This window comes from Dromaius novaehollandiae, chromosome 4, assembly GCF_036370855.1.
Source record: "Dromaius novaehollandiae isolate bDroNov1 chromosome 4, bDroNov1.hap1, whole genome shotgun sequence".
NCBI lineage: Eukaryota > Metazoa > Chordata > Aves > Casuariiformes > Dromaiidae > Dromaius > Dromaius novaehollandiae.
In genome coordinates this window covers 73,355,699-73,369,121 of record NC_088101.1, presented here as the reverse complement: position 1 = coordinate 73,369,121, position 13,423 = coordinate 73,355,699, and the positions used below count along the sequence as shown (strand labels likewise).

The window sequence follows — 13,423 nt, the reverse complement described above, 5'->3', positions numbered from 1 at the left end:
AGTGAATGTTTTTTACTCAAATCTTTGTTCTTGCAGTGCTGTCTGCATTCTTGTATGTGTTCTTTTTTTTCTTTACTCTCTAGAGAGTATGTCAAATTTTTACATTAACTTTAATAAATACTGCACCCATGACCATCTAAATGAAATGCACAGATAGACAAATATCCTTGCATGCTAGCATGTGTTCTAAAGTAATTAACTTTATATCTTAAGGGCATTTTTATTGTTCTAGGAAAGATGGCAAAACAGGGTGTTACCACTGTATTTTGCCTTTTGTAATATTCTTTCAGATCTTTCCTCACTGTTGTATCCCTGCCACATTGCAGTTACTGGGCATAACATATAGGTAAAGCACAGCTTTTTGTTTAATGTTTTTTCTCTGGAACCATAAAACAAAAATGTTGTCTTTTTAATACACACTATACTTCAGGACAATCTTACATAAAAAAAAAAAAGATGCCAAATGCTGACTGAAGGTCTCCGCTACTAACCAAGATGAAGAGAGTACTTGAACGTTACTTCAGCTTTCCAAATAAAATACACAAATGAATCTTTCGAACATAATTTAGATATTTGGATGTTCAGACTGTATTGTGATCTACTCACACACTGGTAAATTTACTGATGTAAAAAGTCATCCATTAGTTTAAGCATCAAACTAACTTTCACTGAAATCAATAGAAAAATATTTGCTTGGCTTTGATGTGAACAGGACCAAATCTTTCACATACATATTGATCCTATACTTTCAGATAGTTTTGGCTTACGTTTTCCATTCTTCCTTTTCTCAGATTCTGCCCTCCCCATCTGGCTGGCCAATTTCCAAATGATTTAAAAACTCCATAAAGTGTTTATAATGGCCTCTCACTATGATAGCTAAGATGATATTTCACTTCCCTAAACTGTGTATCAATTGACTTTCTATGCTTGGGGATTAAATGTGGCTTAGAATGGCTTTAGTAAACTAAAGCTTTACTAATGCAGCTACCTCATCAGGTTAAGAATGCTTGAGAAATACACTCAAAATAATTGCTTATTACTGATATTGAAAGAGGCAGCAAATGCCTTTAAAATGAATGCTACATTTATTCATCTGCAAATTTTCATGTGAAGGAAAGTTTCATATATCTTTTTTCATGTTTTTCATCTTAAAGTTTCTTGGCCTAATTAGCAGTTGGCTTTACTGAATTAGCTGTGGATTTGACCAGTCAGTTCTTCGCAGATTCCAGGTGGAATGGAATCACGGAATTTCTTATTATTTTAGGTAATACTAAAATTAAGAAAAGCAATGTGGGAGTATTAAGTTAACATAATCTAATGGAGAAAGAGGTAAACTGAAAAGGAGGATGCAGACAAGGCTCCTCTCTTGCCTGCCAGTGTTTTATTTTTCAGTTGAACTATTTTATTTTGAAAAATATCCAGACTGAAAACACCAAATCTGTACTGTCCCAATTTATATTTGGATTTGGCTCACTTTTAGCAGACATAAAAAGTTACCTGCATATTCAGACTCTTGTAGAGGTTTGGCAGGAAGAATTCTCAAAGCATGGATAGCCTCCAGAGTGGAACTACTTACAGTCTCATAATCCCCTTCCTCCTCATGAGATATTTTGGAAGAAAATTTTAACTCATCGCTGCCTTTTCTTGTTAAATCTTTGCCCTGGATAGAAGAGAAGAGATACGCAGATAATACAAGTAAATTTATGTCCAAGATTAATTTCAGATTTGGAAATAGTTAATAACCAGAACCAGATATTTTGGTACACAGGAAATTTTCTGATGGAGAGTGAGAGGTTGGAAAGTAGGTGTGCAAGTGTTTTGAGGATCTAAATTTTAGACTTGGATTCATAAAATATCATCTATGTGGCATTTATATTGTACTGACTGTTTACATATGCTACTTGCAAGAGTGTGTGTGTGTGTGTGTATATATATATAAATATATATATATATAAAATAACCAGCTCATCATGAACATCATGTTTTAAAATAAAAACATACACTGTTTTTGTGAATTAATCTTTAGAATTTGAATCCTGGGTGGTGTGCTAGCAAATTTGCAGTCCAAGTGAGCAAAAGAGCAAGTATATACTGAACAGTAAAATTCACACAAACATGGTGCTGAGAGTGACTCCAGATGGCGCTGAGTGACTCAAGATGTCTCAAGATGTGTCTACACCATTGTACTAAGTTCGTTACAGATTTTTTTTCTGGAGTCCTGCTCCACCCTTCATACTCCCTATTCATACGGCAGAACATACCTGCTGTCTACCTTTGGGAGGACACATGCGTGAACAGCACCGAGCTGAAACTACTAGGATGTGAACCCAACTGAGGATACTCTATCAATCTTAGAAAGTAGCATTTTGCTACTAGAGACAGTATAGGTGCATCCATTGACTCAATCTCACTCATAGCATATCTGGATCTTCTCTGATTTTTGTTTTAATCTGTTCTTGAATTCACTCGTAACGGGAAATCAATAGCTTCCCAAGGTGTGTTCTTCCATGAGTTAACTACCTTTTCAGTTAATGCTTTCTTTTTTTTAAGTGCTACAAATTAAACCAATTTGTATTACCATCCAAGGACACTAAAAACAATTGATTACCGTTCACTTTATTTCAGTGTTTACTATGTTTGATGCCTATAATTATATTTCCTTGTAGCTGCCTCACTCCTTGACTAAATAGGAACAATTCTTTAAAGCTTTTCTGAGTTGTCAGCCTCCACAAAGGATTTTGAACCTCTTATTCTCAGTGTTTCTCTCCTCCAGATTCTCTCCTGTTTGTACACATCTTTATTAAAACATCAAACCTTAAAGTGAATAGAAAATTTCAATGAAATCTTCCCAGGACCTAATCTTAACCTCCAGGGGTTACATACAGTGTTCTTGACAGTACATTTCAGGGTGAGGTTTGCCTTTTTGTAGCAGAACACATTATATAAAAATACCACCATATCCTAGACAGACCCCTGCAGGATACCTGGATTTGCAGGGTATTCTGCTGGATATCTCATTCCAGTTTGGTAGCAAACTGTTGTTAACCAGACTGAGTGTGGATATGTTTTCAATCAGTTGTGCAAACACTTTGCACAGTTTTATCTAGACCAGGTTGCCACAGATGCTTATGAGACTGTCTTCTGAGAAATGTCAAAAACCTAAAAAAATCAAGATATATCACATCTACTGTTTTCCTTCTCTCCAGTATGCCAGTATTTCTACCAAGAAAGAAATTATGTTGGTTTGATAAGTTCTTCTTCATGTTCATGATAGCATTTTTTTTTCTTAATCAGAGTTATTATTCCAAAAAATGCTTTCAAATTGACTTTCTTTAATAGGCTCGCCATGTAGCCAGTGTACCTTTAGGGTCTGCTTTCCTTCTTGTAAGAAACTGAGGTTACCTTTGTCCTTCTCCATTTTTTTTAGGAACTCAACTCCTTGGAGAGTTCCCAAAGATAATCAATTAATGGCTCAGAAATTACTTCAACTACATCCTTAAGTGTTTTAGAATAAATAAACATTCTCTCAGTTCTTTTCTCCCTGTCCTAGTCTGTGCTATTACTGCCTCCTAGTTGATATTAATTTCATATAGCATCTGATCACAGTCAACCTTCCTATGAAACCTGATGCAGCCAAAGCATTGATTAGATCAACCTTCTTTAGTCATCCTTTGTTCAGCTTCAGTTAAGCAATAGACTTGCACTTTATTTTCATCTTTCTCTGACTTGTAATGCACTGGTAGAGTCTTTTCTTATATCTCTTGATAGCTGACACTCAAAATCAACTTTCAGATACAAATGAGAAGTTGTTGAAAAGTTTACTGTTACTTTTTCAGCTTTCATTAACATTGTGTACATATTAAACCTCCAGATTCATGACATATACTTTTTCACCTTGACTCCTGTTAATTTCACACTGATCTTGCGATAAGGGTGTACTTTAGATTTGGACCATAAATGGATAATTAGCTAGTGTGTGGATCACTTCCCTAATCTAGCTCCCACTAAAACACAGTAAAAGTTCTTACCTATTCTTATAAAATTCTCATGCTCTATTTTACATTAACAGTGAGAGTTACATTTTCTGTTATCAGCATTATAGCTGAGATGATATTAACACACATGTGAAATGAAAGAAAAATAAAATTTTAGGAAAACAGTATGATACTTACAAAACTATATGTACTAGCAGGAATATTTCTTCTCTTGTTTTCTGTATAAAATGAATGAAAATTGACAGCAGATGTCATTCTGTAGAAAATGATATAATAACTAACAGTTTATATAAATGAATAGAAACGAGTGAACTGCACAGTATTTCACAGATAAGGAACTGAAACGAAGGAGATGAGGCAAATCCATTGATGAATTTGTTACCTATACAATGCACAAGGAAGCAGCTAGCTGGAAATGGGATTGACAGCCACCAGTGTGCCTAAGCCAGTCCACAGAAAATATTCAGAGAAGGATGTGTTTGAACTCCTATCTCTCTTCTGAGTTTAGCTGCCTAGCTCAGAATTGTAAATGTTTATCCATGTGAGCTTGGGAATCTTTGCCTGAAAATCCCTCTTATGAAGAGAAACATATATTGTTCCTTTAGCAGTAGAATACAATCTGACTTTCTGATTTCAAGACTGAACTGGAAGAGGAGTTATGCTGATGTCTTTTCTGTTACAGCATAGCACTTGGAGAACTTGCACAGGAAATGGGAGTCACGGTTTCAGTTTAAGAAGCTCCAAATCTGTATTTCCCCAAACCAAGAATATTCCAATTATACCAGGCTATAAACTATTCTAGCTGGTGGCTGCCCATGGCAGTTGTATCATGGTATAGCTAAGTAGGCATGAGTAACAGGGCCAAAGATCTGGCGAACAAGAGAGCACACTGACTTGAGAACGGAGTCCCAAATTTTACCCTTCATCTGATTTACACGTTTAATCCAGTGACTGTGTCCTTCCCCAGTAAGTGCTTTTGTCTGGACTGTTGCAACAACCCTTGCATAGCCTGTCTTTAGCCATCCATGTCTATGCAGCCATGGATGCAAGCCTTTATCTTGCATCCATGGCTACATAATAGCCTGATTTCACAACCAGGTTTCTATGAAGCCTAGCCTAGAAGCACATAATTACAGCATGCTGTAATTCTTACAGGGAAGGGAGAACTGTGGATGGAAACCCTTTTGTGCTGAGGAGGGATCTGAAAACAGACCCACTTCATGCACAGGTGTTCTACCCTGTGTTAGTATGTGAATGATGGGCAGCACTCCATGACCCTCCCTTTCAGCTGTGTTTTGAAAGTACTCTTGGCTTAAATTTGTCACTATCGTTAAGTTCTCAATAGTGCATGATCCTGGCATTTCAGAGTTTTGTATGGCCCAGCAGATGGCATTGAATGTTCATTTATATTGTACATGTAGTACTTTTCTCTCTCCTCAGAAAGTCATTCACAAGGGGGAGAATTATTCATGCAAACTGGCTGTCTGATCTTCTGTTTAGTTATGCTAGTGCAGATCAGAAGTAAGGCCAGTTAAATCAATGGCATTAAAGAGGAAAACTGATGCAGATGAGAGTATAATTAGATAGTATCAATATAATGATGAGAAAATGCAGTCAGTGTCTGTAAGTTGTAGCCTTTTTACTTCTGTTAATAAAAAATGGGTTACTCCATATGCCACAATAGGAAATGAATAACAGTGGTAAACAACAGCTATATTAGCCATACATTTCATAGGTTAATGTTTAAAGTGGACTGTTTGACACAAGCCTTGGAGTAGATTTATTCATATCCAACATCAATATATAATTTTATGTCCACGTTACTCTATACTCTACTCTGTTATTCAGGGATGACCAGAGTTTGGAGGAACTGCAGCCCTCCCTCTCTCTTGCTGTGGAGGACACCTTCTTTAAACAATGAGTGAAGAGAGAAGTGGAGTTGAGACTATCCTGCAGGCATTTCCTTTATACAAGGTAAATTCCCAAATACTTGCTTTGTTCTAGCTGAAGGGTGCAAAGCAGACAGAAACTGCTCCTCCTGTTATTAAAGGATGACATTTTGGCAGCAAAGATGAATATTTCTTTCTGTTAGCTATGCAATACATGTTGGGCCTTTAGAATGAAAAGTGCTGAGAACCATCTGGGTGGTGGAAGACTGTTGAAGAGACTCACCACTTGAGGGGCGATCATTTCTGCTGTTTACTATTTATATTGCCCTGGAACTCTCAGTTTCCTGGCTTCCATTGTGCTGGTTGTTGTACAGGGATAAAACAGGACAGATTCTTTGTGCCGAGTAGTTTACAATCAGTTGGATCATCTCTCATGACTTTTTTTCATCAGAAGCTAAAGATTTACAACTGGCAGGAATCAGTTTCCTCGAGCTATAGAGACTGATCATGTCTTATTCAGTTTTAAAATTTCTTATTGCCTTGCTACATCTTCTGTGAAATTAAGTGTTGTAGTATATCAGTTATAACAATAATAAGTTGTTATATTTTTATGGCATATGTGTGGGTGTGTTTTCTGTCAGTTGACAGAGAATGCCTGATGTCAAAGGACAAAAGGAAAGCAGTGAATTTTTCTTTAATCTACAATGGAATAAAAGTGTGTGCATTTTGTGGCAACCTTGCTTGTCTTTCATAATGACCTAAAAACATTCTGTGCAAAAGGGGATGAAAACCTAATGTCAGAAACATATCCCTTATTAAATGAGAAGTCAGGAGCTAAATCTGTTCCCATAGACTTCAGTGAGCCTATGAACATGCTGTGGTTTTTTTAGGCACTATTTGTGGTGTTTCAGACAGTTACAGATAATAAAGACAGTACAGGTGATAAAGCATTGTGCGTTATGTTTTAATAAACTTTGTTCTACTTGCAGGGTGTCTCCAAACCCGTTCAGTAGAAAAACAAAAGCAAAAAAGAGAGGCTGGAAATGTTGCAAGGAAGAACCTGCACAGGAATTTTCAATCCCTTTTTCCTATTCAGTCCAAAAGTACCATCTAAAAAGCCTGTCCTGTTAAGTGTATTGGCATCTCCCTCTAGCCTCCAGAGGGACAAGTAGGACAAGTAGAACCTTCATAAATTATATAGGTTTAATTCCAGGGCCAAGCAAAAGACTAGGCAGGCTTCTCTTCAGAGACTTTGAAAAAGTTATATGAATAAATACCAGTTGTGGTAAGCTTTTGTGATATGGCCCCTTATCTATAGACAATAAAAGATTTCTGATAAGATGCTGGACTGCTGGGTTTTATTTTAGCAGAATTGGTTGTTTTCAGCCCTAAATTTATTTCTTCTGTATTATCCTGATATTGAATACATTTAAGAAAACTTCACATAGCACAGTAAACATATGGTATATCAAACATGCTTAACTAGCTAGTAGTGCTCCTATTTAGTTAAATATTTTTATATGCTTTGCATTAAATCTCTTTTAGTTCAGTTAAAAGTTGTGGAATACAATATCATTTTCCACTGACTTGAGTAGGAGCAGTGTTTTACTTATGAAACCAGTGGGATTTAAACACATACTTAATACTAACCATAATCTTGTTGTGGAATCAGAGTTAGAGATCATATGTTATTGTCCCATGGTTTTGGAACTACAAACAAAATGTTTTAAAAGTGGGGAGTCCTTTGTGTGCAAGCATAGGGAAATGGAAAACTCCTTCAATTGTTTTCCAAACGTGATCAGCCAATCTATTCAAATTGTAATGCCTTCTGTCTTTAGCAAGGGGATGATTTATTGATGGCTTTTTGTAGTGTATAACATCAGGAAGTCAAAATTTATTGGGGCACTCTGGAAATAAACAGATTTTTGCTTTCTTTATTAGTGGGTATCCAAGAAGTTAGTTTTCTTTTCCTTTTTTCTTACAATTCATTTTAATTTTTATAATCTTGGAATGTTCTGATCCTTCATTCCTTAAATATTACAAACTATCAGAGACTCTGAGTAATAAGTATGGTAAAAAGACATGTTATAATGCTTCCTTTTTCAGTACAGAAAGAATTTTACCTTTTGGATTTAATTCCAGATTTGTTGCTGCACATATATTTGGGCAAGATCTAAATACATAAAAAAGAAAAAAAAATCCATGTAAATATTAGAAATTGCCATTGTTCTCCGAAACTTTTCCAAGAGACTAAAATGACTGAAAGCTGCAAGGGTAATAGTTTAAATTTGAAAATAATTTGTCAGATATGGAAATCTGACAATTTTGGGTTGAACCTTACGATTTTATTCACTTTCTGCCCAAAATCTGGTACAGTTACAGAAGAGTCTATTGATTTTGCAAATATGTATTAAATAAACTTTACAGGTAAATACTGTAACCGCCTTATCGATGCTTTAGCATATTTGATAAATTGTTCCAGGAATTAATTTGCTTAGGGAGATAACAGCTAAAGCTCCTTTTAGTATGCAGCTGTGCCACTATGCACAGCTCCCTTCCCACTCCACCAGTCCTCATAGGTATCATGGTTTCCCTCAACCCCTGAGGTGGTATTCTTTCCTCCTGTTATTACTCAGCCATACAAAATACAGGCCAATTGGACATTGATATATCAGTGTTGAAGAGACACAAATGGGTCTTGACCTTAGCCTGGTGTCCTGGATGATGGTTCTCTCACCATCACCCTCTCACTGACTGGACCTTAGATCTAGATCAGCCTGTCCAGCAACACATATGGCTCACTGCAGCAAGTGACCACATACTTACTATTCAGCAACAAAAACAAGAAATATTTTTCAACCAAGATGAAGTCGGAGACTGCACTAATACTACATTTATGCACATTTATTTTACCTAGTATCTGAGAAGCTACCCTCAAAACATGCAAAGTCTGTGAAGTACCAGCCCAAGTCTTTGGACTTCAAATGCCTCATTCGTAGAATTATAAAATAATTTAGGTTAGTACCAACTTTTGAACAAAGAGTGAAGCTTGTGGTTTCCTGTTCAGTGAGCAGTCTCTAAACCACACTAGAGTCATCTGCTCTTTCACTGCCCACTGCTTAGAGCACTGACACATCCATAATGAAACTTTTTTTGAAGTTACTTATCAGTGCTTTAAAAAGGAATTTATTTACTTACCTATTTTTTGGCAAAGTTATCTTCCTGCTGTTTGAATCTTTTGGATGCTCTACTATTGTTTTCCTGTTAATGCTGATAAAATTGAACAAAGTTTATTGTCAGCAAGCAGCAATAAGTGGAAAAGAAATTTGATTGGGAGCAATATTAAAAGGCAAATTTTCAAATCTGGGAAACACATATATGCAAATTACTTCCTTCTCTATCTCAAAACTTTCTAACTTCTGTATAGTATGCTGATTTTCTTGTTTTTAACTATTCAGAACAAAACAGTTTCCTGCAGAGAGAAAGAAAGGTTGGAAAGTGAATTCCTACATCCAGTGTTTTATTTTCTTAAAGTGTGGTACTTACTAAACTCTTGTATAACTGAATGGAATTAAAACCCACATGCACCTATCCAAGATCTCTACTTCTAGCAAAACACTTGCAAAACAGCAAAAATGTACGTATCAGAACAACAGGGATCTGTTCTCTTGGCCTTCTACTTCTAGTTGCTCTTGAGCCCCAGTTCGAAACAGATCTCCTTAATTCACTCATGTAAAAGAATACTGATCTCTAACTCATTAAGAGAAACACTGAGCAAGTTCCACCTCTTAACCTTTGACTACCAGAGACTTCAGTGTTTGTCTGCGGCAAAAGAGTTAGGGTTATCTCACCAAGTAATTCCTAGAGATTGTAAAGATGGCCATGTTCTGTTGAGCAATTTCACTTGGACATAGTCTTGCCTAACTCGCTCTAAATTCATAGATTCTATAATTAGTGTTGTCAAATCAGTTCTGAATTTTTTTATAAACATGTGCCCAAATCCTCTTTAGAAAAAAAATCCTTTAATCAATATTTGAATGTGCACATTGATAACAGATTTTTCTAATTGTCAGTGTGCAAATACTAATGGTCAAAAGTGCAAAGATGGAAATTTTAGAGGAACAAGAAGACTTGCAGCTGTGGAATTAGCACCAGAGATATTTTGAACAGTTGCTGCAACTGTTCATAATTTTGGCTTAGCATATTTCTCAGGTTGCAAGACAAGACCTCTAAAATCTGTATGGTACTCCTCTAGCCACCTGAAGTATAAATGATTAAATCTATACTGCTGAAGTTCTCTCTCTGGAATACCAGAAATACAAAGAGATAACTGCCTCTATACTATTTATCATTCACATATAATCTTTTTTTCTTTAAGAGAATAATTCCATTCTTTGCAAAACTCAGTTCAGTTCCCCTAAAGAAGTACTACAAATGCAAAAGCCTATTGCATATCATACATACAATGAATGTAATTTTTGTGTGTTTGAATTTACTATATTCCTCCCCCACCCTTCTGTATGACTAATTTCCCAACATGCATCTGAAAAGGACCTTCTGCAAATTCTCCCTTGCCTGCAGCAAATAGTTTTGTCTGCATATGAGATCCAGCACTGGGGTCCAGTGCTTCTTTTGCTGGCTGTGTCTGTAAGTTCTTCAGAACTGCATACGTCCTAGCGGTAGCTAGTAGCATTAATGGCTCAGAAGTACAGGATTTGACAGAAACTTTTCTGAGGTTCAGACTGCGAGGACATCCTGCACTTTTGGGGTGATCTATGTTGACAGAATCCCTACTTTGCTTAAGAAGATTACAAAATGTCCTTTTCACCACTTTTGTTTTAAAAGCTAGCTATACCATTTGTTAAATCCCCATGTCTAACTACGTGCCAAGGAATTTTTCCTTCGCATGATTTTCTTCATTCTCTGGTCTACACTACAGCCATATTGCTCCCTCCTTTTGCAAAAGGGCAGGTCTTTCTATGCAATGTAAGACCCTTTCACCTCTTTTAACTTGAGGGGTATGTGGAATTTCATTTAATTGGCAATGTTTTCTAACTTGCCATCTGTGTTATTCATTCCAGATTGACCACGTACAAAAATCTAAATTCTGTGTCTGTGACAGTGCAGTTCACTGACACAGAGAGAGTAGCAATGCCTATTCAGCTCAAGATTCAAGTTACATTATGTATGACTAGAAAATATACTGAGGAGGAAATTTAGGGTAGCATTCATTTTAAGTGACCGTTGACTAATATTTAACTGCAGACAAATTTTAATGGAACACCTACTGAAATACAGATTACATTTACCTTAATGCCAACTGAATTCACCTTGATGGGTTCTGTTGTGACAAATTATGATTAATTGATGCTGAAATGGATATATAAAAATTTCTGTTCCAAAATCTTCAAATTTGCAAGAGTTGTGAGCCATTCTAAGAGTGGCATATTTTAAGACAATAGGCATATTTTAAGACACTTACTTCACTTGAAAGTTTGTTTACTTCACATCTCTTAAGGGGATCATTGCTAGGGTAAATTTTACTTGTCAGGAATAAAAGGAACAGAATATGGCCATAACCAACAGCTGAAGTATAGCAGTTAAAAAAAGAGAAAGGTCCTATTTTCTGCTCCTCATTCCCTTTCTCTTTCCTCCTGTCTTAGCAGTGAAATAATGATGCAAGTAGTATCATATTAAATAGCTCTCCTCTAACTGCAACACTTTACATGAAGCAGTTCAATATTGCTTGATGCTTTGTTCTGTAGATTACTGCTTTCCAAAAACCCTGTCACACATGTCAGATCCTTCTCCATGAGAAATTGTAAATGACATCAATTGGCCTGAAGTATTTAGAAGCAATTCCCTATTGGTTAAATGTTATTGTGGTTATTTGTTTTTGCGGTTACTTATTTTTGTAGTTACTTGAATATTTATTTGGTTTTGCAGAAATATTTGAAAGTTCCTATCATAGAATAGATCTTCACTGTGCTAGATAATTCAAAAAAACATAAAATCAGTCCCAGTCCAAAGAATGCATAAAAAAAAAGCAAAGAGATAGATGCAACCAACAAATGGGGGACAATAAGCTGAAAGTGAAAAAAAAGTTTTGTTAGGAAGAAAGGACTAAAACGTGAGTATGCTTACTTTGTGCTAAGAGTAGAGTTCTGAAGGGGGACAGCCCCTGATTAGAAAATCTAGGTACTATCAGGTCCATGGAGAGAGAAAACAGTCTTCGTATCATTATTAGTGTTGAAAGAGCTCAGTTTTATATTTTACAGGATACTTAATACAACCAGAGGATCCTACTATTTGTCACTATGATTATCCCAATCCATGGCTTCTTTTCTCAGTAAATGTTTACCAGGGTGATTATTAAGGGATGCACTGCATAAATAAACAGCTTGTTTCCTGAATTGTGACTAAATGTGTTATGTGCACTGCATGTGGCAGTGTGATTAGATTTTTGGGGACTTTGCAATCACAAGGTCATTCTGTTATACAGTGGTTTGGCAGTGCATCATATTGTTCATTTCCTGTTTTGGTAACATTTCTCTCTGCAGACACCGTTACTTAATACTAAGCTTTTGGTTCTGAGGAGACTTAGCCACATCTGTTGTGGCCCCGATTAAGCAAAACTGAAATCAGTTGGACGGAATTATTTTTCAAATTTAACAACAGGTAACATATTGTCAAAAGACGCTAACGGAGTGCATTGCAGAGTTCACTTCTGGAGGTGACACAGGCAAGTAAGAGACCATACACCAAGCTTTACTGGGCTATCTCGCTATTTAAGATAAACTTGGATTTCTAAATTGCTTGAATATAGATGTGCATTGCCATCTTGGGTGCTGAAGTACATCCTGCCTGGCCTCCAGCTGCTGCTCTAGTGGGATATCGGTCTTCAGCATAACTTGGACTGAATTTCTTTTGCAGTGTCTAGTGTTTGTAGAGTTAGTCATCTCAGATGAGAGTCCCAAATATTCAGCTTGCTGAACAAGGAGCTACCTGGGCTAGCTGATAGGGAAGAGCAGTTATCTGAAATCACAGCCTCTCAGTGATTGTTCAAGCTTCAGAGGAAGTGCATCTGTGTACTCACAGTACGCAGTCAGGAACATGTGGCAGATGCTTTCTTCCAAAGAAAAGTGAAAGCTATCTATCCACCATCTTTTGTATGAAAGAACCTAATAATTAGAGGGTGTATGTTGCTCAGTACATCAGTTTGCATCATTAGGCCAACAGTGTATTCTGCTTTTATTTGCTCTCCACTGAAAAGAAAATAGAAGTACAGGACACCTGGTACGGCGTTCCCTTTTTGCTGAGTGCACTAACCTCTTTACTGTTCACTTAGGGCCTGTTCTGCTGTGCATGACAAATGAGTCATGTTTTTTCTGCATAGTGGTGGGACAGGTGATGAGTGCTTCTTGACAAAATACCTTATAGTACTAGTTCTTTGGGTGCTTTCCAAAATGGGAGTTTTGATCCCCTGAGGATGTGAGCCCAAATCTTCCATTTCCCTAATGCTCTAACTACATATAAAAG

General features: G+C 36.5%; 1 protein-coding gene across 1 annotated transcript in view; it reads right to left on the bottom strand.

Annotated features, from left to right (window-relative positions):
* Positions 1–13,423, bottom strand: part of CLNK (cytokine dependent hematopoietic cell linker) — a 63,312-nt gene that overhangs the window by 29,523 nt on the left and 20,366 nt on the right. Inside the window, exons 3-6 of the mRNA XM_064511427.1 lie at positions 9,083–9,154; positions 8,008–8,057; positions 4,173–4,213; positions 1,498–1,660 (exon numbers count right to left, since the gene is read on the bottom strand). Coding sequence (XP_064367497.1) covers positions 1,498–1,660; positions 4,173–4,213; positions 8,008–8,057; positions 9,083–9,154 — 326 coding nt within the window. The remainder of the gene's footprint in view (positions 1–1,497; positions 1,661–4,172; positions 4,214–8,007; positions 8,058–9,082; positions 9,155–13,423) is intronic.